Source organism: Lepisma saccharinum, chromosome 20, assembly GCF_977018435.1.
Source record: "Lepisma saccharinum chromosome 20, izLepSacc3.1, whole genome shotgun sequence".
Classification (NCBI taxonomy): domain Eukaryota; kingdom Metazoa; phylum Arthropoda; class Insecta; order Zygentoma; family Lepismatidae; genus Lepisma; species Lepisma saccharinum.
In genome coordinates, this window is record NC_139248.1 from 16402129 (window position 1) to 16428180 (window position 26052).

A 26052-nucleotide genomic window follows, 5' to 3' on the forward strand; every position below is an offset into this window, starting at 1 on the left:
TTACGACAGTCGCTATGAACTAAGTAAGTGTTTTATAGGACTGCATGTATACACTGCATCGGCCGCTGGGTGGAGGGTACGCGCTAGGCTCCTGTCAAGGAGAATTAAAACCTTATCAAATTGGGAATTTAGAGGTCGGAAAGGCAATTTTGGGACACTCCAAACAGAATTTTCAGTCAGAAAAAAACACTGGAAAGATAACAGAAGAAGTGAAAATCGAGGAATCGAGGATTCCGAGAAAAAAAAAACTGTTTCGCACAAGTTTCGGGAATTCCAAATGTTTGAAAATTCTAGCTCAATCGTTTGATTGATTTGGTTTATTTTGCTTCGCTTTCTGTTACTTTTAGCTGATCGCGAATATGAGGATGAAAGATGAAGGTAGGGATCGATCGTCTCAGTATTAACTCCCTGTTGTATTTTGAAAAGCTTCGAATAAATTTTTGAAAATGAGATACTGATTTTGGTTCCTGAACGTCCATTAATACATTTAAAACACGTATTTTAAAGAGTAAACAAATTTGAACAAAAAAAATAAAGAAAACGAAGGCATGTGTTTTTTGTCCCGGGTTCGACACCCGGTGGTTCGCATCCCACTTTAAACTGTAGATCCAGTTCCGATTAGCCTTACTGTGCAAAAATGGAACTTAAAACACCAAATCAATCAATCAAAGCATATGCTTTTTGCAACATTTAATATTTTTGTTTCAAAATCATGCTTAGAAGTTAGTTGGTACTTGTGTGGTGTTTGCTTTTACATATGGATTAATATATCTCCTTATATTACTACCCTTATAAGGTCTTTATCTATTATGGGCTTTAAATATATTGGATTGTTCTATCTGTGTCTAAGTAAAGCACTTCTAGTCAAGTGAAAATATCTGCTGGAAAATAAAGTACTACCAGTCTTCCCTTTCCGCCGAAGCTTTCCTATGAATCATCCAGCGCATCATTCTTCATGCTTCCATAGGCACGAAGACTCTCTACCAGCAGGGAGGAATGTGCAGGTAATTCTTGGAATTAGGCTTGAATTACATTCGATGTCAGGTCAAATAGTATGCAATGTGAGCTACAACGGGAACAAAATGTTATAGAGAAAATTGAAATATTATATTGGGAGAAGGAAATTTATAATAATTATTCTTGAAAACAAAAATAAATTAAATTTAATTCTACCTCCTCGCGTCTCGATCTGGCCCCACCATAACCCTCACCCTCCACACGCCCTCACCCTCCGCATCCGCCCTCACCCTCACAAGTCTTCCGTAGGGTGAGGTCTGCCCTCACGAGGGTCGCCCTCCGGAGGGTGAACACCTCTGCGCCGCACTATGTGACTGTAACGTATACCTTGAAAGCAGCTGAAAAAATATCACGCTTTGGCCAGGCACGTGTCCAGGAATTCCTTTCGGGGGGGGGCTGAACACCATTTTTTAAGGGGTATAGATAGAACCTCACAATTGTATGTTTAAGGCAGTGGTGGCAAATGTGTTCCAAAATGGAGGGGGTACAAGGAGAGTTTACTTTCTCTTGGTAGACAAGGCTTAACATTAAGAGTCCATAATGTGGAGGCGAAAAAATGGGGAGCAAATATCCCTTAAATCGTCGCCACTGTTTAAGGCCGTCATTTTAATCAGAACGTGAAATCGGAAAATTTGTCACCACTCGACCCCTCTGTTTCCATGCTGGAAGCATCTCAGTATGTGTGTTTGTCTCTTCTCATAAGGCATCAAAACATCTACGGTGTCTTTGAGTGTTTTTATGAAGCTGTTACACATGAACGGGATGGACAATCCACTCTAGAACGCGAGATTCAAACTGTGGGCTGCGAACTGAACGCAGACAGTTCTCGAATATTTCTCTCCGATTCGAGCCTGAACACCACTACTGTGGCACTAGCAAGTGTTCAAAATTGTCTGTCACAGCTTCCGCAGTCTTGTCATATATCGGCACGAAACAAAGGAAGTCTTCTCGAATACAGCTTAATCGCGAAACAATTAATGCACAGTGAAAACCCTTCCGTTCCCAACACATCTAATGTTCCGTATCCCAATATGATCAAATTCTTACTAACTTATCTCCAATGGCTTGCCCAAGGGAGGGTGGTGAGGTCATAAACCCATTTGACCCATTATTCCTTCAAAAAAGAACGTCAAAGACAGGAAAATATGACAAAATGAGGACTGACCATCAAAAATAGTATGCGTAACCCCTCTCTCCCTCATACGAAAATCCTGGGCACGCCACTCTTTATCACATTTTTTTTAAAATCAACTCACCAGAATTTTTTGTGTGTGTCGAACCCAGTAGGGTTAAACAAAAGTATTTTTTTTACGACATGAAATTCTCGGACTGTAATCATCTCTCAAAACTTTGATTTTTAGTTGATCTGTGCAGCTTATTTCCTTTTTAATAAACCGCTCCAATACCGGTACTGCTGAAATATTCACTCTACAGAGAGCTCGACTTGAACTAGCACTATACCGCGCTTGTTACAACCTGTCCCGGTTCCCGCGCTAGCTGGTCGCTGGCTTTTCTCCGTGCTGGGGAAAGTCAAAGCCAGGCAGCCAATTAAAATGCGCAACGTCGCAACAGCGTCTACGTAAGCGCCTCTCTTCTGGCTTCCATTCGCTCCTCGCTGCCCAGCAGACGATTTTTACCTCGGGACAGGTTCTAACAAACGCGGTATACGAAGTTCCACTGTCGTTAAAGTCTTCAGCTTTGGACCCGAACTGAAACTATGCTTCGTTAGTTGATGGTATTTAGTCCATTTCATTCTTGAATCACCAATGGACACTGACTTGATCACTAATCGACTGTATGAATTGTCACACTTACTTCTGAAGTCTCATTAAACCGATTCTGTTGTATAGATCAACCGCGAAATTGAAGCTGCATATTTATATCCTCATTATATTCTAGAACATTCCGCATATAAAAACTATTCGTTAGTATTGCCAGTAGTTCGACTCCTGCTATTATTCAAGAACGTCCCCTCTCCCGCTTTCCAGAGATTAAAAATTACAACTAATCGCCCTACGTGTGGCGCTACCTTTGTTGTGCAGCTTCTAAATGCTGACAAGTCTCTACATAGTGCTCAAGTTCGCTGCGACAACACCGAAAGCGCAAGAAAGGTTTACGTGCAATATTATCAACAACAGGGTTATAGGACATTCTCCGTCTTCCCTTGATAAGTATTTCTCTCCTTAAATTATCGTCACATTATTCAGGAAGACAAAAACCTAATTTTATGTAGTGTAATATTAAAAAAATCCTGGGGGGGCAGCCCCCTGATCCCCACCTTGGATACGTGCTATTAACAATAACAGGGTTATAGAACATTCTCCGTCTTTTCTCGATAATTATTCCTCTCAAATTATCATCACATTATTCAAGAAGCTAAAAACCTAATTTTATTAAGCGTAAACTGAAAAATTTCGTGTAAGGGGGGGGGGGTTCTCGAGCCCCCTAATTCCCACCTTGGATACATGCTTTTAACAATAACAGGGTAATAGAACATTCTCCGTCTTGCCTCGATAATTATTTCTCTCCTTAAATTATCGTCACATTTTTTTTATTTCACACAGCAATTAACCAAAAACCTCATTTTATCTTGTGTAAACCGAAAACTTTCGGGGGGGCTCGAGCCCCTTAGCCCCCCTCGGATACTTTCCTACTTTCAGCCTTTAGGGCTGTGTTAATTATTTCGGCGATGTCTGTTCCGCGAAAACGCAATTACCAACGGAAAATGAGTATAATTGTGCGATTGAAGACTTGTTAATATCGTTTAGTGCAAGAACTGTTCGAGAACGCGTGTCACAACAGCCCGTTAGGGACAGGACCTAACGACTCTCGGCATCACTCCCACCTGTCGAGATGAGAGATCAACCAACCCAGTTACGGGGTGACGTGTGGTCAGCACGACGAAACGCCAGTCGTTGGTGTAGGTTTCCATGACCGGATTACGCCACTCATTCGTAGCTCTCCAATTTCCTCACGATCTTGGGTGGCCACCGGTCCCATACGCAGGCCGAAATCTCAGGAGAAAAGTCGTTAGGCTTCCCCCAGGATACTTGAACGGTCGCTTCCCTTTACCGAAGCCAACAGCATGACACCTTACGGTGCTGGACTTCATGTACATTTACTGCTTTAAATTAAAGTTACTTAGAAACTATTTTTTTTTTTGGTTAGTCCACTCCGCCGCGGAGGACGGCACCAAACAAAAGAAAGTGTGCATATGTGACACTTGTCATTCTCCTTATGTGAATCGAAGACAGCTGATTGTGACAGGAGTATATGCTAAGGCTTTACAGTACACACTCGTGTGGAGTTCATTATTTTTAAACTGGTTACGGTAGTTGAAGTTGCTGAGTAGGTCAATGGTGAGGTTATTACCAGACTTGCTTACAAGTTCGAGAACGTCACGCCACTGATCTGTAACGAATTTATTTTGCTCCATGTCATGATGTACCGGAAGAAAATCTGATTCTGTATGCGTACTTAACTAAGCTTCCTCAACGATTTAAAGATTTTAGATGCATAAATTATAACATGAGGATTTCCAGGAGTCAAGAAATTTGTTAGGAAGGTTCGAAAATCTATGGGGTAACTGCGAAAGTTGAACGTGTCACCGAGTCGAAAAAATCGAAGTTGTTCTGCCCTTGAACGAAAACTATGAGTATGGTGTTTACGTTGCATGACTGTGGTTCGGCTTTCACGATTTAGTTGTGTAACTGTCGAGTCATTGCATAGCATGAAATAATTAACCTAAGCCTTCATTTGTCGCCTGACCATTGTGTTTACCTGTGATGGCGACGATCATAACGATGGATAAAAAGTATCAAATCTTCCGCGAATTGAATATCTAGATCGGAGTGTCGACAAACGGTTTCCTGGACGGAAGTTGCATCCACGAAACTTTTCTGGGGTGAGAGAATTTCTTGTGATGGACATTTTATTGATTAAACGAAGCAATAATGGAAGGAAATTTAGATTACAATGGCATTTAAGAGTTCGATAGATTGACTCGGTTTATTTTACTTCACTTTTCTTCCACCTTTGGCTGATCGCGAAGATGAGGATCAGTGATGACATGATGAAGTTGACGAAGGTACACTCGCAAAGAACACCCATGCTCAGGTCGGGATTCGAATCCGGGACCCCCTGGCGTCGTAGAGCACTGTGCTCACCACTTCACCACAGAGGTCGGCATACATTTAATAGTCAATGCAGTATATCAGTGGCGTACACTGAATCCAAGATCTGGGCAATCTCACAATGTCACGTGGTCCTAGGCTACGCATAGAAATAAATTTACCAACTCCTAAGAAATCAGGTTGCGAACTCTTAAGAAATCAGGTTGCCAACTCATAAGAAATCAGGTTGCCAACTCATAGGAAATCAGGTTGCCACCTCATAGGAAATCAGGTTGCCAACTCATAAGAAATCAGGTTGCCAACTCATAAGAAATCAGGTTGCCAACTCATAAGAAATCAGGTTGCCAACTCCAGAATCAGCATCATCATCTCACTGATATGAATAATATAATTTACAATTTCTGATCGATTTTTCTCCTGTATTTTATTCTCTAGACTTCAGGCTTCGCAGGCAGCCTAGCTAGCCTAGAAGATACGCTCCTGCAGTATATCGTATCAATCCATAAGATTGTATGTTTATTTTATTAAGTCTCTCTGAACGCTTCATGTTGACCAGGGCATTCACTTGTTTTTCTCAGCTGTCTCAAGCCTCTTAGGCATGTTTACAATGCATTGTGTTGTGCCATGCAAACCTCCTGAGCATTCAGGAAACAGGTAACACTTCTGGTTTTAGAGTCAGCGGTTTGCATGGTAGCAATTATGATAATCACACGATTCGTCGATTCGGCATCGAGGAAGAGCTCGATGGCCAGGGAATATAGAGGTGAGACAAGCTGGGAGGTGACTGGACTTTGGGCATTGAGTTGGGAGAGAGAAGGTGGTCAGCAAGGCAGTAGGTGAAGAGTAGAACGACGCTCTGGTCGACAAATAGGAGAGAAGCTCACAGAGGACTTCGCTATTTTCATTCAGCTAAATACTTCAGATAGACAGGTAATTATCCTACACCCAGCCATGATACAGGTTCAACGGTTCGCAAAACCCAACGAGTGACCATTGTCTTTTCTGTAGTTTAATTCCTTTGTGTAATTTGTACTTTTCGCATGCCAAGCGATAACTCGTCATGCTAATGACGAGTGGTCTCATCAAGAGGATGAATGATGAGTAGTTTACATCACCCCATCGATTAACTGGTTCAGATCCCTTCATTCTATAGAATGACACGTGGTGGAGATGCGGGGCAACGATCCCCGTACCTCTCGCAAGCCAAATCAATTATTACTCTGGCTAAGGAATTGTAAAGGTGGATATTATCATACACTTGCGTATCAATATTAAATCGTACTGTTGCAGGTATTCTAATTCGGGGAGGATTTGCCGTTAAATTTAGCGAAGCTAGTATTCAACAATCTGACAAAGTTGCTCTTTCGTATAAAAAGCAATCCATAGGCTACACTTCCAAGGTTATGTGAAGCACTTTATGGGATTGGAAATAACGATTTTATGTCCAAAGTGAAAACGTGATATTTTAGTGAATATTGGTTGGCAACACTATCAGTACAGAATTTTATCAGCAGCTGCAGGCTAAGTGTACATAACCTAAATCCGGAAGTTCTTAAATCGGCTTATGTAGCGCGAAGAAGGTCTGCGCAAGTAGTCAGACACCGCTAAGCAAATGGTTTTATTTTTCCTCTCTGAAACACCCAAGAGCACTTAACAAAAAAACAGTTTTATTAGAGTTTCGTGTAAATTGTCTTGTTGTGACATAAAAATCTCACGACGCCATTGCTCTAATTAATGATGAACCCTCGTATTTATGTTTCTCGAAAGATGATTCTTGTGGGGGTTCTAAAGCGTATATACGTACGTATCTTATCGTACTTAAAATCGCAGATATTCCTAACCTACTGTTCTCGCCCCGAAAACAATGTAGAGAAAATCAACAATAAGTTTAAAGTGAAAGATAAGCCTACACAATTATTGGAAAGGTCATGAACTCATAAATTCGAGACTTTATAATACCGTTATTCGCGAAAAATTGATATTGTAATCTTTGAGATTATGTTTCAGATATTATATAGCAGAAAACACTGTCGTCATGCGTGCCAAAATGAATGCAAATTTTGAGGTCTTTTCCATCCAAATGAAGTTCCGATGAAATTGTAATGAAACTAAGTGTGACAAAGGGATATTAAAAAATGTATTTCCTGGTGAGAAACTACCTCTTACCTAGGTAAATTCCACACAAGATGGAGGACCCTTTGGAAGTTTCTGTACGACAGCAGGGTTGCCATGTCCAAAAAAATTAGTGGAAAAGTTGTATAAAGTGCAATCACGAGAATTAAGAAAAAAGCGAAAAGTTTATCATTTTGACAATCGATAACCGAAATAAAGTTCAGTTAATTAGTAATTCAGCAGAATAATTAATTTAAAATTGAGTATACAGTACAATAACTTGATTAGAACTTAATTTTCATATCGTCCCGCTTCATCCAGAGAATAATTAGTTCGATGAGTTTTCGGAAGAAGATTTTTTTGTTACATGACAAGCAACATAGCTGAACTTCATAACAAAATTTTCCTCATGAACGAGATGTCTAAAATGTAATAATAAAATTAGTCCATAACAATAATAAAATTACTACTATTATTATTATTGTTGTTGTTACTTCCCTTTTAAATGCATTATCAACAACCTGACATCCTACAAAAATTTCTGAAGACGTCCATACTTATATCAGTCTTGAATTTATTTAACACAAGCGTGAGCATAAATGTAAGAGATAAAAAAATCAGATTTTGAACAAATTTATGACTTACTTCTACTGTAATATTGAAAGCAAATTTAAAATTATCACCAAAATATTTTTTTATTAATTACAAAAAAATATGGATAGGCCTACAAGAGGGTTTAAAATTTTAACCCTGAGACTATTTCTATCTTAAGTAGAATAATAATAATAATAATAATAATAATAATAAAAAAACAATAATGATAATCATAATTCAGAAAATAAACTTTGCGGGACAAGGATTGCAACTCTAATATTTCCTACAGTATTATTACAAGGTGGTGTTGAATGTCTTTATACCAAAACGTTTATACGTACTTGGTGCCTGCTTTAGCACCTTCAGACTCAGAGATATCAGTTCAGTTGAGAGTTCTGTTGGGTGAACGAAAATACGTAATTTCTCTTCAAAGAGTTCTTTCTTCGAGAGTCAAAAGGGAAAATCCCGTTGCTTCCCCAAGGCTGGATCGATGTTCTTCTAGTGTCTGCGATTTTAAAGAGGATGTTGTCTATTATACAACGTGGTTGTTGTTCCACGAGAAACATGAGTGATTGCGTCAGGTATGTGGGAAGCCGTTATCATCAATTTCAAGAGTTCTTGTACATTGAACGAATCTAAAAATAGAATGTTAAAAAATGGTCTAATCAGTCAAGATTATCAGTTTTTTTCTGTTTAGACACGCTTCATACTCGTTTCAATTTGCATCGAAGGGATGAAGGCAATAAAACAACGTTTGGAACAGCATTTTTACGCAAAAGTAATTTTTGGTACCTTTCCTAAACTAGTTCATTAAGATCTAATTTAAGTATACTAAGGTGACCAGACATCCCGTATTAGCCAGGGGAATGCTTTTGGGGAGATGCTTGTGTGGATTGACACGGGCAGAATGCAGTGGATCAGGGGGGGCTCAAAATAAAATTTTTACCCGGGCGAGGTGGATTTTTGAATCCCCCTATTTTCCACCCTGTCTTCCCCTCCCAACTTTTTACCCTATCCCCCCTACTATCCACCAATAAAAACGACCATTTATGGTTTTAATTACGAAAAATAATAGCCTGAGGGGTGTAAGTATACCCTGTACACTCAATTGTCAACCTCACTTCTACATAGTAGTACACCCTGGACTGTATTTTGCAGACTAACGAGGCTCTGGCGTCTGGTCCTACGCCCTGTATAATTTTCTGTGGGGCTGTGTGTGTGTGTGTGTGTTTTCCTTGTGTGCCCTTTACAGCCAGCTTTTAACCTAGGAAGAATATTTTAGTCTTCCGACATTACAGTTAAGTTTCTTTACTTATATTTTAGTTATGGTAAGGGGCTGCACCCCTTATAATGTGACAGGTGCAAAATAGGCTAAGTGCTGACGCACCCAAAACTTCAAATTCATACAATAATAGCCTGATTTTTAAAATTTAAGTGTTACTGTTAAAGAACACCTTTATTGTAGGCATTGTAGGTATGTGCAATATACAGTTCTTATTATTATATCCAGCAGTAACTTCAATTAATTCTTCACTACACAAATCCAAGTTTTTTCAAAAATAAATAACCAAGCTTATGTTATCAGAAATAAGGTTTTGGTGCTACTCAAGTGGGACACCCTGGGTAGTCGCCTGGCCCTTAAGTTGCCCCTGAGGTGGGGGATGATTATGAATATTATCCTACCCAGATTCCCTGGTTTTGCACTATGGAAAAACTACAGGAGTGTTACATGTTTTAAGACACACATGTGGGGAAATTATGAAAACTTTTTCTGAATCACTGGGGTATTATAATATAAAACATTCCCCAAGGGGGTATGCAGTCATCAGAAAGTGGAATTCTCACTCTACATACTATCCCTCATGTGTAGGTGTAGAGAGGGAGGAGGGGATTTTTTTATATTTGCAACAATACATTTTTTAATCACTCCATATGTAGAGTCTGTGCATGCGTACATAAACAATCTGTCAAACTAAGATAAATAAAACAGTCATGAGACACGTGACTTCTTCAAAATGACATACAGAGGCGAAGATATAGTACAAGCAATGCAAGCACTGCTTGCATTATTCGAATATCATTTAATGTACTTAATGTTTTGGACTTATTTCGTTTCCATCGCACTCGATTTCGCGAAAAATTACGGCCGCAAACTCCCTCAGTAGCTCTGTAGCAAGCACCAGCCTCAATGCTTGCGGCTGTTCTGCGGGAAAATAACGCACCCGAAAGAGTCACATGGCGAAGCGTGAAATTCGAGTGGAACCCGTCCACAACGCTTATACCAAAAGCTCTGCTTGCTGAGCTTGCGTTATTCCCGAAAATGGCCGAGCTCAACCGAAAGCAGAAGGATATATTGCCACCAAAAACTACGAGTAAAGAATATTTGTCTTCATGAACACGTAAACAAGATCGCGAATATAAAAATAATTCTTAGTCATAAAATAACTAGAATAAGTTATTATCATTGTTCTAAATTCCATATATACCATTTTATATTACAATTTATTTTAGATTTCGCGAATTGTAAAACGCGTAAAAAAGTGGATATTGGGAATTCGGGCGAGATGGTAAAGGGCGGGGGTTTGTGTTTCCAGGAAGTGAAATGTCTACACCCCCGTGAAGAGTTTCCCCAGGGTGGGAGGGAAGATTCGACGGACCTTGGTCTGCACCCTGTGTCCAGCTCGGTCCAGCTCAAATTACGTCAAAAGTGTTGACCGCACCAGTGTTTGCAACTGCCAAATTATTTACACAGTAATTCAAGTGAGCTGTTTCACAAATTTTACAACCACATTCAATAAATTGACTGCTTTTGAATAAAACTTGGGGTGAAAATAAAGCTATCTAAAAAGAACTCTCTACTGATATTTACACAGCACAATTAAATCTTATACATTGTACACATTATGAACACAAGAACATGTTTTAAGTTTTATTATTATGACACAATTGGTGCTCCCAGGATTTTTTGTAGTAGTCTTCTCATTTTGTCATCTTTTCCTGCCTTTGACTTTCCTTTTCTTAGGAATACTGGGCCAAAGGGGGGCCAACCCTCCCCCGGCCCCGCCTCTGGATGACACTTTATTACTTAAATATTATGTATATACTCTTTCTGCTGTAATGATTCTGATTCCACCGCTTAATTTCTATCTCCATACTGATATATCTTTCCTTCCCATGAGGGATAAAATTAAGGAAATAGGTTGGTATCACTTTCGGTCGTTTCAGAGATTTCCAAAGTGATCTTGCGTGGATGCTTTCCAGTTGTGGAAAGAGCATGGGAGTGTCTTCACGTTTTGAGAACCTTGAGACCCTAAGATTTGTTGAATTGTTCCATAGCGGGAAATTTCTCATATATGCAAAGGAGTTTGGAATTTATTGTGGTGAGTACATCGTCTATGCACGTGTTTCTTTGGTTTGAAATGAATTTTTTAAAGTTTGTATTTAACTTTTATTTTAATGTTTGACTCCGAATACGATTTTTAGGGTGCCCACAAATTCAAAATTACAATCACGCAGTGTAAATTAAATAAATGAGTTATTTTACCTTAATCCGTTTGGTCACCGTTTGCCCACATTAAAAAATAATGAACAAATGAAAGTACTAATAAATAAATAAGAAATTACGTACCCCTTTAGTCGTATGCGGAAAGTTTCCATATGTAAGACGTTTACTACCATACGAATAACATTACCTGGAATTTCGAAAGTAAATGTGACGTTTGAGGATCATATGGTTTATTTTTAGAACCGTCACTTTATTATGATATTTTGACAAATACAGTGACCGGGCCAATGAGGCTATAAACCTTTAATCCCTCTCTTGGCGTGCCATTGTACTACATGTTTTGTTGTACTGAAACATTGCTTGCCTCCTTCGTAAGACTACGCTTCGCTACTGTGACATAAATATATTCTCTGAATGTTGTAAATGATGAAAACTGACCATAAATCCTTCTAAACGCTCTTACATAAAAATTTCATTGAAAAAATACATTAACTAACTAACTAACTAACTCTCTAGCCTTCTTAAACCCGAAGGTTCATGGCTGCAGCAACACAGGCCTTCCATCTTTCCCTATCTTGAGCAAGATCTATATACTCTTTTCCATCCCTACCGATTTCCTTTAGGTCCATCTCAATGTTGTCCCTCCATCTTCGTCTAGGCCTTCCTACAGGTCTCTTACCATCAGGTTTCCCAACAAGAATCCTGTGAACTCCTCTTTCCTCTCCCACTCGTGTCACATGGTCTGCCCACCTAAGTCTTCTTGATTTAATTATTTTAATAATATCTGGACATGAATACAAATTATGTAGTTCTAAATTATGTAGCCTTCTCCACTCACCTGTCTCCTCATCCCTTTTAGGTCCAAAGATTTTCCTAACGATCTTATTTTCAAATACTCTCAATTTATGTTCCTCTTTCAATGTAAGGGATAAAGTTTCACACCCATATATACCCAGGCAATATTACTGTTTTGTATATTTTAACTTTTAGTTCCTTAGATATTAAACGAGAAGACAAAAGTTTATGAAGAGAGAAGTAACATGCATTTCCTGAATTAAGCCTACTTTTTATTTCCTCTTTAATATAATTTTCATTTGTTAATATTACTCCTAAGTATTTGAATTTGGAAACTGGTTCAAATGAGTTATCAATAATTAGATTTTGATTATTACCTAACACTTGGTTTCGTCTTGTAAGCATATATTAATTTTCTCTTTGTTAACTTCCAAACCTATCTCTTTACCAGTTTTGAAACATATTTTAGCATTATTCTGAATTGTATTTATATCAGTCCCTAATAAGTCTACATCATCTGCATATGCTAACAACTGAGTCACACCATTTATTTTTAGTCCTTCGTTAGTTTCTTTTACCTTCCTAACAGCATATTCTAAGGCAAAATTAAAGAGCAATGGAGATAATGCATCTCCTTGTTTTAAACCATCATGAATTGTAAATTTGTCAGACACATTAATACCCACACGAATTTTACTTTCTGTTTCACTGGTGCATACTTTTATCATACTAACAAGCTTCTTAGGTATTCCAAACTCGACTAATATATTATATAATTTATCTCTTTCGACCGAATCATATGCTTTTTTGAAATCAATGAATAGCTGATGGACATTTTGATTATATTCCCACTTTTTTTCAAGTGTCTGACGTGAAAAATTTGATCTGTAGTTGATCTGTTACGTTTAAATCCACATTGATAATCACCTATAATTTCATTAGAATATGGGGTTAGTCTTGTTAAAATAATGTTAGATAATATTTTATATGTTGTTGAGAGTAGAGAAATTCCACGGTAATTATTGCAGTTCATTTCATCACCTTTTTTAAACACAGGAACAATTATCGATTCTTTCCACTGTTGAGGGATTTCTACTTTATTCCATATTAAACAAATTAATTTATGAATTTGACATATTAACGAATTTCCACCATATTTAATTAACTCAGCTGGTATTAAATCAATGCCAGGTGTTTTGTTATTCTTTATCCATTTAATAGCATCTTTAACTTCAGTTAAGTTAGGTTCTGGAACTAAAGGTTCTGCTGTGTGCACTTCATTTACTTCTGATTTATCTCCTACATGAACATTTAAAAGGTCATTAAAGTAGTTCTTCCATCTATTTAGAATATCGCTTATGTCAGCTAGAAAATCACTCAAAAATACATTATTGAAGGTAATTATACACCCACTCACCTCCCTCTAACAAAAGAAACACAACACCGAGATATTGGTATGCTCATGGATTCAAAACTCACCTTTGAAAATCACATTTCAACCATCACAAAAAAGGCAATGCGTATGCTAGGCCTAATGTACAGATTCACAGAAATTAATAACCCGAAAGCATTTTTCATTTACTTCAAAACATTCGTGTCCCCTATTGTATTGTTCACCCAGGCTGTGCATTCTCATATCTCTAAGATGGACAGTGTTCTTAGTTTTTTTCCTCTCCATCGTTCGATTTAGAGTACCGACCCTGAGACATCTACCCAAGAGAGAGCTGCTTGAAAATTTACACATTAATCCTCCAAAATCATGTAGCTACATTGCAGATATGAAATTTCTACATAAGGCCATAATTGGAAACTTGAGTAGTAGCATCCCACTTCACAAACGCTCCTTTAGAGTGCCTGGACATAAAACACACTGCAACTCCCAGACTCTCACTCATACAATGTTCATTATTCCATAGGCTATCTAATCAGTTTATCACCACCCTACAAAAAAATGTACATAAGTAATGATATTGTGAAACTGAGCTCTGTTTATCTTGGTATTGTTTTGTTTTATTGTTTAATTGTTATTATTGTTTATTTCCAGTTTAAAATGGCTTATGCTGTACTTGAAATTTCACCAAATAAATAAATAACTAAACAGTTGATTATTAAGGCTTCTCTTTTTAGGCTATTGGAAACCATGAATTTGATGACAAGATCAAGGGCATTGTTCCATACCTGGAGGAAATTAATTGTCCCATTGTTGCTGCTAATATAGATGATACACTTGAGACGAGCTTCCAGAACAAATACAAGAAATCCATTGTAACAGAAGTGGCTGGAAAGAAGATTGGTATTGTTGGCTACATGGCAAAAGATACCAAGGTATGTATATAATTTTTGTCATTTTGGGCATGTATAAATTATATATCACCTCAGTAACCATGCTTGTTGAGTGATTAACCCACAATCTTGCCACCAAAGGCTCCAGGTTCAAGTCCCAGTCTGAACATTGGTGTTCCTTTGTGAGTGCCCATCAGTGTCATTTGAACACCATTGTGGCAATTAGTCAAAAGTGGAAGAAAATCAATTTCAAATTCCAGAAATTAACAATATTATTTAATATGGATATTTTACAGTAATATTTCAAATAAAAAGTACCTATGTGAGGGAGACAAAGGAAGGACAATATTTTTTGGGTCCACAGTCATAATCACTATGTACTTAATTAATAAGCTGTGGATCAACAGCCTGTGAGGGGCCAGGGACTGTTGGCCTCACTCCCACATGCCTCAGCAGAGGCGAGCGATCATCTAACCAGTTATGGGGTGACATGTGGTCAGCACAACGAATATCCAGTTGTTGCTGTATGTCTCCATGACTGGGAATATACTTAATTATTGAACGTTAAATGTTATTCTTGGGTAAAAGTTTAGTTTATATTTGAATGATGCTCCCTCTGGTTTCTTAGGTACTGAACGAAGTGTTAACAAACCGTCATATAGTGTGTCAATACACCAAAAGAAATTTAGAACCCATCAGTTATTGAAAATAAACTTCCCCTCCTTTTAGAGTCTAAAAGCCAATGAAGCAGTAGGCCTATTGTAAATTATTATATTAATCAGTACTAGTAAACTCAGTATACTCAGGGCTTGGAAAACAGCTTTTTCATTGTAATACATGGTCAGTTCATCAAGTCCCATTACCGCTGTTTTCTGGCTTTCAAAACTGGAATTTACTAGAAGCTGCATCTCATTTAAATTAAAAATGCAATTACATGATACAATAAATTACAGTTTAATATTTTCACTCTTTTTCCTGAATACTTAATATATGCCACTAATACAAACTTAGCCCCCTAAATTAAATTATACTGCAAATTCTTGATGAATAGTATAAATGAACTATGTCAGTACCAGTGATCAGAACGCTACATTTTAAAAGTAGCTTAGCTACAGCTACTCTTCCAAAATGTAGCTTTGCTACAGCTACAGCTACATTTACCAAAAAGTAGCTTGCTACACTACTCCTGTTCGCTACTTTTTGCGCTACTTCAGCATAAAAAAGTTAAAAACAACCATATGGATATTCAAAAGAAGCCCCTAGTACATCGTTTCTCAACCTATGGGGCACGACCCACTGCTGCATCCCAAGTGGGCATTTGGTGGGTGGGTCACAAAGTTGGGCTTAAAACTGTATTTAACGTGTCTTAAAAACGTATTACATTTAAATTAATAAGTATTATCTCATCTCTCTGCTCTCGGTAAAGAGATTGAAAATTATTTTCCAGAAAGTTACAGTGAATTCAATTGGATTTGAGACCCATTCTCGCATTTTGAAAGTTCAAACATGTTGTCAGTAAAACTAAAATTAAATTTTTATATTCAGACTTAACAAAGTTTTGGATATCTTTAAGAGGTGAGTATCCTGAGCTTTCGGATGAGGCATTAAAGTTTCTTATGCCGTTCTCCACCTCATATTTGTGTGAAAAGCAATTTTCAACTCTGATTCAAGTGAAAAGCAAGTACAGAAATAGAGTTGATGCGCACTCAGATTTATGATTATTAACCATCATTGAACCCAACATACCCCAGTTTATGCAGAAAAGGTAGGGTTACCAGATCGCTGTAAGGGAAATGTAGGACATGCTGTCCTAAAATGTAGGACATTGAGTCAAAATGTAGGACATTAAATCAAAATGTAGGACATTAAGTCAAAATGTAGGACACAAAACAATTCTCAATAAATATTATATATTTCTGTAGAACACGTTAGAAAGCAGTTGAAAAATGACACTTTTCAGTTTTAAAGAAATGAATTCTGAATGAATTTTTAAATTTCAAAACTTGCAATCATACTAATCAATGCACCTCTTACTATATGATTTAAGTGATACTTCTCAGAGGAGACAATTTTTATCAAGGTTTAGTCAAAATATATTTATGTTGGAGTGGACAGTCAAACTCTTTGAAATTATAGGGACCAGTACCAAACATTTTACACACTTTATGAAAAAATAATTTTTCTCGTGAGTCTGTTGTGTTGATTGTAATGAAAGAACTCTCAACATTTGAATTATGACCTGTAATGGCAAACAAATATTCAGCAATTACCGTAATTTAAAATGGTTCCAGAAGTTTCACTTTGGGTACTTTTTAGTTCAATAACAGGGTGTCTACGAAAATAACACATCCATAATTCTTGACTTTTTCTGGACTTTTCTAGACCTATCTTCCATTTTTCTTAACGTTTATTTATTCGACCCCTACTTAGGTAAAGTTGGAAATTAGTAATTAAGAAAATAAATACTTATTTAACAAAAACCCCTACCAAAAGGGCCAGTTAAGATGAAAACTGAAGCTGAATTTAAGAAGAGAATTAGATCTGCTTTCTCGTATTAATACATCCTGAACTGTATTTGGCAGACAAGCGAGGCTTTGGCATCTGGACTCACAGCCACTATAATCTTATGTGGGGCTTGTGGCGCTTGTCCCTATATGTTTGTGATTGTTCCTTCATCCATCTTATCTTACCACCATTCATCCTCATCTTCGCGATTAGCCAAAGGGACAGAAAAAAGTGAAGTAAAATAAACTAAATCAACCAATCAGTCATTATGGTAGCAAAAATTCTTGACCACAAGAATAATTTATTGCCTTTGTATTGACTTCTTGACCTATTTGTTGATTTCTTTACTTTTTCTTGACTTCCATGATTTTCTTGACTGGCAGACACTCTGAATAACTTTGTTCTCTAAACCCCTGCTTTAAAATCAATTTACATTGAACATTGAGTAAGAATGGGCAACACCTTGTTCCATCAGTATAAACCCTAAGGCAAGAAATTCTGCTCAGGCATTGAACAGTGACGTTATCAGAAAGTGGTCCCCCAAAACTTTGTTCATTATTGCTTCCGTTTTCCCATTTGTTTAATAGCAGGATAAACTTTTTTTTCTTTTTGGGCAATGACTGAATCAAAATAAATTTTCCTATTGAGTTTGGAAGCGCAATCCATAGACTTGTAATTTGCATAATTTTTTCTATACCGTATTTTCCTAATTAATATTATGTGACGCTCAAAATGTAGGACATTTATGATATTTTTCAAATTCCTCCCGGACGCCGGACATAAGGCTAAAATGTAGGACATGTCCGGGAAAATCCGGACATCTGGTAACCCTAAGAAAAGGCAGCCCCAACCGTCACATTAGTTCGGTTAGTAAGAAAAAAAAATGTTTTCAGTTTCAGCATGTGTGTTTAGTTAGATATTAGACTAGAGTAAATTAGTCTTCTAAATTACATATTTACTTTTCTAGAATAAAGTATGTGTAATTTGTTTAAGTAAGTGTAAAAGAGGGCTTCCTAAATTACTCGATGTTTGCAAAAATTGGGTGCACACCCCTACAAGTAATTCTGCCAGCGGCCTGCTTATTGGTCCCATGAGTGTAATATCCTTCAAGGTGGGTCCCAGACTGAAAAAAGGTTGAGAACCACTGCCCTGGTATGATAGTTGTACTTGCTGGAAAATAGATTCTGTTATTTATTACACTGGTCTACGTCCATTTTGCTGACTGGAGACTGATGGTTGTTCTTTAGTAATTCGAGGGTGGTAAATCCAAAACCGAAATCCGTTTTTTTCTATCACGTCAGGTTTCGGAGGAAAATAGAAAATTATCTAATATTAGGGATGTATATTTAGAGCAATGAAACAACGTAGTCCGTAAAGAGGTCACAAGATGGCAGCACATGGACTATTATAATGAATATTATTTCAATCAGTTATTCGAACATTGTTAACCCCAAAACCAAGGACAAATATTACTGACTTTGTAAGGAAAGCATATAGTGCATATTTCGGATAAATCCTGGGCACCTCATAAAGTATGCAGGACCTGTGTAGACTAAAGGAAAGACATATGGTAGCGTCTGGAACAACCTTCATGTATCGGGACAGAGAGAGGCAACTATTAAGATATTTTCACAGGGGCTAAGAATTTGTCTATTGTACAGATGTGAAGGGACTATTTGAAGCTATGGGATGTACGTATAATGCAGAAGAATGGAGGCTTTTTATTGATAGCTCGAATAGGAGTTTAAGTGTGTGTTGCTGCATAATGCCAATAAGTTAGCATCCATTCCTGTTGGCCACTCCGTACATTTGAAGGAAAGCTACGAAACAATGAAAGAACTGCTTCGAAAGATAAAGTATGCAAATGACAGTTGGCTTGTGTGCGGAGATCTCAAGGTCATTTCAATGTTACTTTTGTGTTTATGGGACAGTCGAGCAAGGAACGAACATTGGGTACGAAGGCTGTAGCCTGCCAGGAAAAGCTTTGAAGTCGGGGCGAAAAACATCCAGAACAAGCCGGTTGTTGATCCTAAGAAAGTGTTACTTCCTCCACTGCACATTAAGTTGGGATTAATAAAGCAGTATGTAAAAGCTCTGGAAAAGAATGGGGCTTGCTTTAAATACATTTGCTCAAAATTTCTTGCATTGACGCATGAGAAAGTAAAAGCAGGTATTTTTGATGGTCCTCAGATAAGGATGCTAATGAAAGATGAAGAATTCTTACAAACAATGAACCGCACAGAGAAAGGTGCATGGTGTGCCTTTTCTGATGTCATTACAAACTTTCTTGGAAACTTCAGGGCGCACAACTACGAGGTTCTAGTTGAAAGTTTGTTGGTGACGTTTCAAAAGTTACGAGTAAATATGAGTGTCAAGCTTCACTTCCTGCACACCCACTTAGATGTATTTCCGTCCAATCTTGAAGAACAGGGCGAACGCTTCCACCAAGACATAAAACCCATGGAGCACCGATATCAGGGGAGATGGAATGAAAACATGATGGCCGACTATTGCTTGCAGCGTGACGTTTCTGAGGCCACCTACTTCAGAAAATCAAAGAAACGAAAATTTTTGCCTAAGTAGGTATGCATGTTGTGCTATTCTGTGGTGTATGTTAAGTTTAGCATAAGTACAGGCATCAGGTGTTGACTGTATTTGCTCGTGAAACAAATTTATAAATTTGCCGGAATTGCCTAAACGTTTTGTCCATTAAGAATTCCCTATTGAGAAAATAGAAACGTATGTTTGTTAAACAACGTGACGTGATACTGTGCATGGACATCTGACTATGTCGCATTATCTTTGCAAGTGCTGTTGGAATGTAGCCGGATATAATTTTCTGAAAATTTTGAAATGTGACTTGTGAAACAATGTAACTTAATACCTGTTATCAGCTACGCCACCTATGTATAGTCCTATAATTTAATTATGTGCAGATATCTATATGGAAAATTGTTGGAGTTTAGCCCAGTATTATAATATTGTGAAAATTTTCAAATGTGATTTGTGAAAAATTGTGACGTGATACACTTTTTCTGACTACATATTTGGAATCAGCGACCTCAAATTATATAGAATCAGTTAAAATATCTAAGTCAGCAGAAAAAGAAATTTAATTATGTGCAGATATCTATATGGGAAATTGTTGGAGTTTAGCCCAGTATTATAATATTGTGAAAATTTTCAAATGTGATTTGTGAAAAATTGTGACGTGCTACACCTTTTCTGACTACATATTTGGAATCAGCGACCTCAAATTATATAGAATGAGTTAAAATATCTAAGTCAGCAGAAAAAAATAATTCATATGTAGACCAGTGTTATCATGATTCCCGTCATTCGATAATTTTGATAGCAGTGTTACTTCAGTTGCTTATTTTGACTATAGTGTTTGAGAATAATGTACCTATGCAAGTGGCATATCAATTCAAATTTGATATATGAATATTGCAATTAGGTAGGATGTTACCCAAATTAATGATTTCAACTATACACAAATAAAATTTGGTAGGACTACGTATTTATGTTCACATAACATACTTTTCTTGATAAATATTTCATTTCTTAATAGACTGATATGAAGGCAGCATTTTGAATGAAAAGTACCTGGGGCTCTTTTGTAATCAAAGGAAAAAGTAGGAAAAATACATAAATTTGAAAACTATGTATATTAACTAAAGAAAATTATCATTCATCAATAATGCATATGTACTTTTTACAATATGATAAAATATATTGAGGAAACTGTCGTGTAAACCCGAGTGTTCTAAACATATTGTAATTTTAAAAGTTGTGAACAAATATTATCGCAAAATTAATTGTAATTCCAGAAATTCTATCGTTTTTGTAACAATAATTTCTTGCTGGTGAGATCCTATGACAAAAATCAATGCTGTTAACGTACTGAGCCATTTATTGCTGGCACTATTGCTTTGTCAGTGTAGTGGAAAATCGATCGCTCATTTTTGCACTGTAAGTTGTGTTTTACTCAGTAGTTAATGATGTCTTTTATACCATGGATATCCACAGGATTTACGAGGGTGACACAAACGAGTCATTTTTATCCAGTGGTGCACCAAACGAGGCATATCCCTTCCCAAAATAGCGATGCTGCTAAAAGAGTAGCTGTTAGCTGGAATATATTCATATATGTCAGTTAGTTATCTGGATATTAGAATTATGCAGATACTAATGAAATAAATTATGCAGATATCTATAATATCAAGATTATTTATAATCTACATTATCCGCATTTCCATGTAATAGACTGTCTTCATGAACCTCCTGCAAAAGTTATTACAATTTTTTCTGACGCTGTTGCCACATTCAAAATTTACCTAAACTTGCTGAGAAAAAATGTAGCTGTAGCTACAGGAATTTTGTAGCTTCACTACCGCTACAACTACCATCTTCAAAATGTAACGTCGCTAAAGCTACAAATTTTGTAGCTAGCTACAGTAGCGGCGCTACAAGTAGCATGCTACTTCTGACCACTAAGTAGTACAGCAGTCAGAGGCAGCGGCAGCAGCGTATTGCTATGGTAAACCTTGCTATGGTAAACCAGGCCAAATTTTCGGAATACGAATTTGAAATGATGATTTTAGCATTCTAAATTCAGCAAATGTATAAGCATAACGTCGTCATATTGAATTAATATTAATTTCTCTGTTGGACTCAAAGTGTGTTACATATCAAATTGTTACTTGTTACTTATTTTTCTGTATTACACAAAGATAAGGAAAGCTCAGTATATTTTATTTTCATTTACAGACATTATCAAATCCTGAGAATTTAATTTTCTTGGATGAGATTCCAGCCATAACTACAGAAGTTGAAAATCTAAAGAAGCAAGGGGTTGACATCATCATAGGACTTGGCCATTCAGGCATTGAAGTCGACAAAAATATAGCAGCAACTATTCCAGATATTGATGTTGTTGTTGGTGCACACTCACACACATTCTTATATACAGGTGAGATTTATTCTTGAGGACTTTGGTGTGTGTATGTGTGTGTGGTGAGAGTAAACAATACCTAGCTTTCTTTTAATGATATGTATCATGGTTTTCTAGATTTTCTATGATTTTCATGAAAGGGAGAGGCTATGTCATATATGAAAATGAAAGTCAACCAAAAATTATTTCACACATATAATTTTATTTTAGCCACAATAATATGTGTTAATTATTGCATGAACACCATACATTCAAATTTAAGCATTTTTAGGGAACAACACTATTTTTGGGCAGAATGTGCCTTGTCCCCCCCCTGGAAAAATATACCTTCCTTGCTCCTCCCTGGAAAAATCCTGCGGACGTCCATGGCAGGCCCTTACAGGGCTGTCGTGTCATGGAGTTTAGTTTAGTTAGTTAACTTCTTAGGTGCCTCCCCAATGGTGCAGTGCTAGTGTCATCACCTTGTAATCAAGGGGTCTGGGTTCGATATCCGGTGGAGCCATATATAGTGGTTCGGATCCCACTTTAAACTGTAGGTCCAGTATCGATTAGCCTTTCTGTGCATAAAGTGGACTTAAAACAAAACCTCAAAGTTAACTTTTAAGGAGATAATGGCATATTTACCATCACACATCAGCGCATTGTGATAAAAAATATAACTTAGAAATCTTAAACATGGAGACTTGGATGCAAATGATGTAAATTAATAGAACCAAAGTTTATACCCAGGTGTATCAGATGATACTAAAGAATCTTGATATCATTACAACAATTGACGCAAGCATCAAAAAGCATATTTCATTTGTGGTACCTTATTTCTTTTATAACTTTCAGGTACACAACCATCAATAGAAATTCCGTATGATGTGTATCCTGTTGTTGTGACTCAAAACGACACTGGTAAGAAAGTACCAGTTGTCCAGGCATATGCATTTTCTAAATATCTAGGACTTCTCAGTGTTATATTTGATGATGCCGGCAATGTGAAGTCATGGAATGGGTCTCCAATTCTACTGGATAACTCTGTGCCTCAAGGTAAGAGATTAGAGAATAATAATATGAAATAAAGATGACCATAGTTGTCTAAATGTTAATGACAGTGGCAGTGGCGTATTCTCCCATGTTACCTTGTTTACAGCCAGTAAACCAACTTTCTTTCATATCTTATAGAAATTGCTGGAAAATTTGAAATTGTCGAACTTCTGTTTTTGTTTTACTTGCATGCCTGCATTAGTGTTTTATTTCTATTAAATCAAATTAACAGATAATAAATTTATGCAATAAATAAGAACTATTGCATTAAACCAGAAAAAAATTTCAGAATATGTTAGTGGACAGTGGTTTTTATTAGTAGAGCAAGGCATTTGATGATTTTGCATCTATTTTTTTAAAAAAAATGTTAAAAAATTGCTCAAATATGTAAAAACATGTATCATGAAATAATTCGTTAAATAAAGGCAATTTGTTTGGCTATTTTTGAGGAATTGGTTATTTTTTTTGGCAATTTTTATGTCATTTTGGATATTTTTAGATGTTTTTTTCTGGAAGGCAATGCAGTTTTTTACTTATATTTTGAGATGTTATTTATTACCGGCTATTTCTGCCTGTTAATACTTGTCCACACACAAGTAAAAAACATTTCCAGGAAACGAAGTAGATCTATAGCAATAGCTCCTACCCATATTTTTAAAGTTTTGTCAGGTGAAAATTTTTCTCTTGCTGACAGTGAATTAAATCCAGGAGACATTGTTTGAGTTTTATGTTCACAAAAAATTCCATAAATCCTCCCTTCCTAACACTAGGTGAGACTATTCTTTGCAACACTGGGAGGTTTCGTGGTAACCAGTGGCATAGCATGGGTATTTCGGGTGGGAATGCCAAGTCCGAAGGAAAGGTCGGCCCTTTTTTGGTTAATAATTTACTTATGGAGTTAGTCGCCACAGGTGTTGTTTATTTGCCTGAAGTCAGCTGGGTTTGCAATAAAGCATCATCATCCATGCAGTTTTTAGCTAGAAAATTAGATGCCTCACTATGCAACAAATGTTTTGAACTCTGGTGTTTTATACCTTTCGGCATGACACAAATCATTATAAAACCTACCTCAATCAAAAGCCTCTGGACAACAGTAGACGTCATTGTTGTGAATGATCCAACTAATTATTGATTTAGTTTATTTTACTTCGCTTTTCTGCCACTTTTGGTTAATCGCGAATATGAATATGAGTGATGATGATATTGATGAAGGGACACTCACACAGAACACCCGTGCTCACCCCTGGATTCGAATCAGGGGCCTCTGTCATCTTGGCGAGCTGTGCAAAACACTCTGACACGGAGGTGGACGGATGATCCAACTATCGTACACTCTACTAACGTAACAGTGCTGATTAGTAATCCAGACCACTGTTTATTACGTCTTGAGAATGTTGATAAACATTTTAAAATAATTTTGTCCAGAGACCATTCGATGTTAAGAGTTTTCAAATGAATGCTAAACATTTCCATTGACACAATATTAAGCAGTTACATAATAACGAAAAAATAATAACCCGCAAAACTATTATTATTTTTTTATTAAGTGGTAGAGCAGCCACAGGCTGAGCTTCTACCACGAGGACTTCAGCAACTTATTTGACAAAAACTGTGTTGATCTTTTAGTTTTTAATGCACATCGCTGTTCGTGCGATAAATTATACAATGCAGTGGCCATTAAGAAGTGCTATATTTCAGTTTGGTAAAGTTACGTCAGTCAATATTGCGTATTGTAGCAACACATAGCACGAGTGGCACGAGCGCGAAGAACCAGATAGGAATTCTACCGCTGTCGTCTGCTTCAGAAGGCAGGAAGGGTCACGTGAACCAATCACGTAGCCCTCTGCTCCATACGCTGGCGTAAGAGAGAGCATTTGGGTGCTTGCTTTAGAGATTCCAAGCTTTCCCTCCAGAAAGGCAGCAAGGAATATAGGGTCCTGTACGCCGAACTTGCTCGGCGTCCGGCCAGGAAAGGCATTGAAAAAAAAATGCTAGAACGAGTGTTGTTAGTGGAGCGTTGCAAGCGGATCGCGAGAAATAGCTATTATAATGCCATGAAGGTCAGACATATATGAAATTAGTCAACATTTACTTTATATTTACAGCATTTACGCATTTTTGAAATTTTAAATCTGGGAACGCCGGGCGTACGGGCATACTATAACGCTACGCTACTGGTGGGAACTGAAATTTCTTAAACCTTTCCAGTTCCAAAAACAGTTGGAAAACTGAATAGCTTTTTATCGTTAGCTTCCTTGACTACTTTACGTAACATCACTTTTTTTATTTTCATCGTAAAAAATCCACATATGCTTGTCCTGCCATGAATTTTGAACATGTTCTATCACCAGCATATTTTGTTTCCTATTTACTTGATATTATAATATTACAATCTCGCATATTACAGTAAAACCTCATTAATCCGGACCCCGATAAGCCGAACTTCGCTTAATCCAGACAGGCCAAAAAAAAAAAAAAAGCAGAATGCAAGGTTTTAAATGTGGCTTAGAAGTCAACAAGAGAACTTCCCAAAGAAAAGGCAGTCAACCACTGATGAATTCTGTCCCGCAGACTTTGTACTGTACTGTATAATGTATTTAGGCCTATGCCCTTTAAATACACCATAATAAACATGTTTTGTTGCTATAAATGGAGTTTTAATGCACTTTCTACTGTTCTTTTAGGTTATTTCAGTTAATCCGGTCAACTTATTCCACCCATTAGTCTGGATTAACGAGGTTTTACTGTACTTGAAGACAAACTTGTTAAATCAGTAACAGCTAATTTTCAAAACGAATTTAAATCTACAGTATACGAACACTGGGCAAGCAAGAGTATTTATGATTGTCCACTTGCAACATTGAATAACAAATACAACAGAAGTACTTTTTGCCTACATTTAATTCCTTCATTGAAAACAAACTCTAATGTTATGGATTCTTTTGAAATTATTTTGTATGCTTTTCCTTTCCTTTCTCATTATACTTTGTGAAAAGTCATGTAAGCTTTATTTAAGCAGTAAGGTGGTAAAAATCAACAAGTGAATTGTTACAAGATTGCATATTTACTAAAGCTATGAAACTTCTCTTCGATAAAATAACATCAGTGCCAACTTAAGCACA

The 26052-nt window shown here is 37.0% G+C and overlaps 1 protein-coding gene across 1 annotated transcript in view; it reads left to right on the forward strand.

The window, feature by feature from the left end:
* Nucleotides 1–26052, forward strand: part of LOC146003743 (apyrase-like) — a 70059-nt gene that overhangs the window by 23915 nt on the left and 20092 nt on the right. Inside the window, exons 2-4 of the mRNA XM_083142138.1 lie at nt 14284–14481; nt 21715–21916; nt 22733–22933. Coding sequence (XP_082998264.1) covers nt 14284–14481; nt 21715–21916; nt 22733–22933 — 601 coding nt within the window. The remainder of the gene's footprint in view (nt 1–14283; nt 14482–21714; nt 21917–22732; nt 22934–26052) is intronic.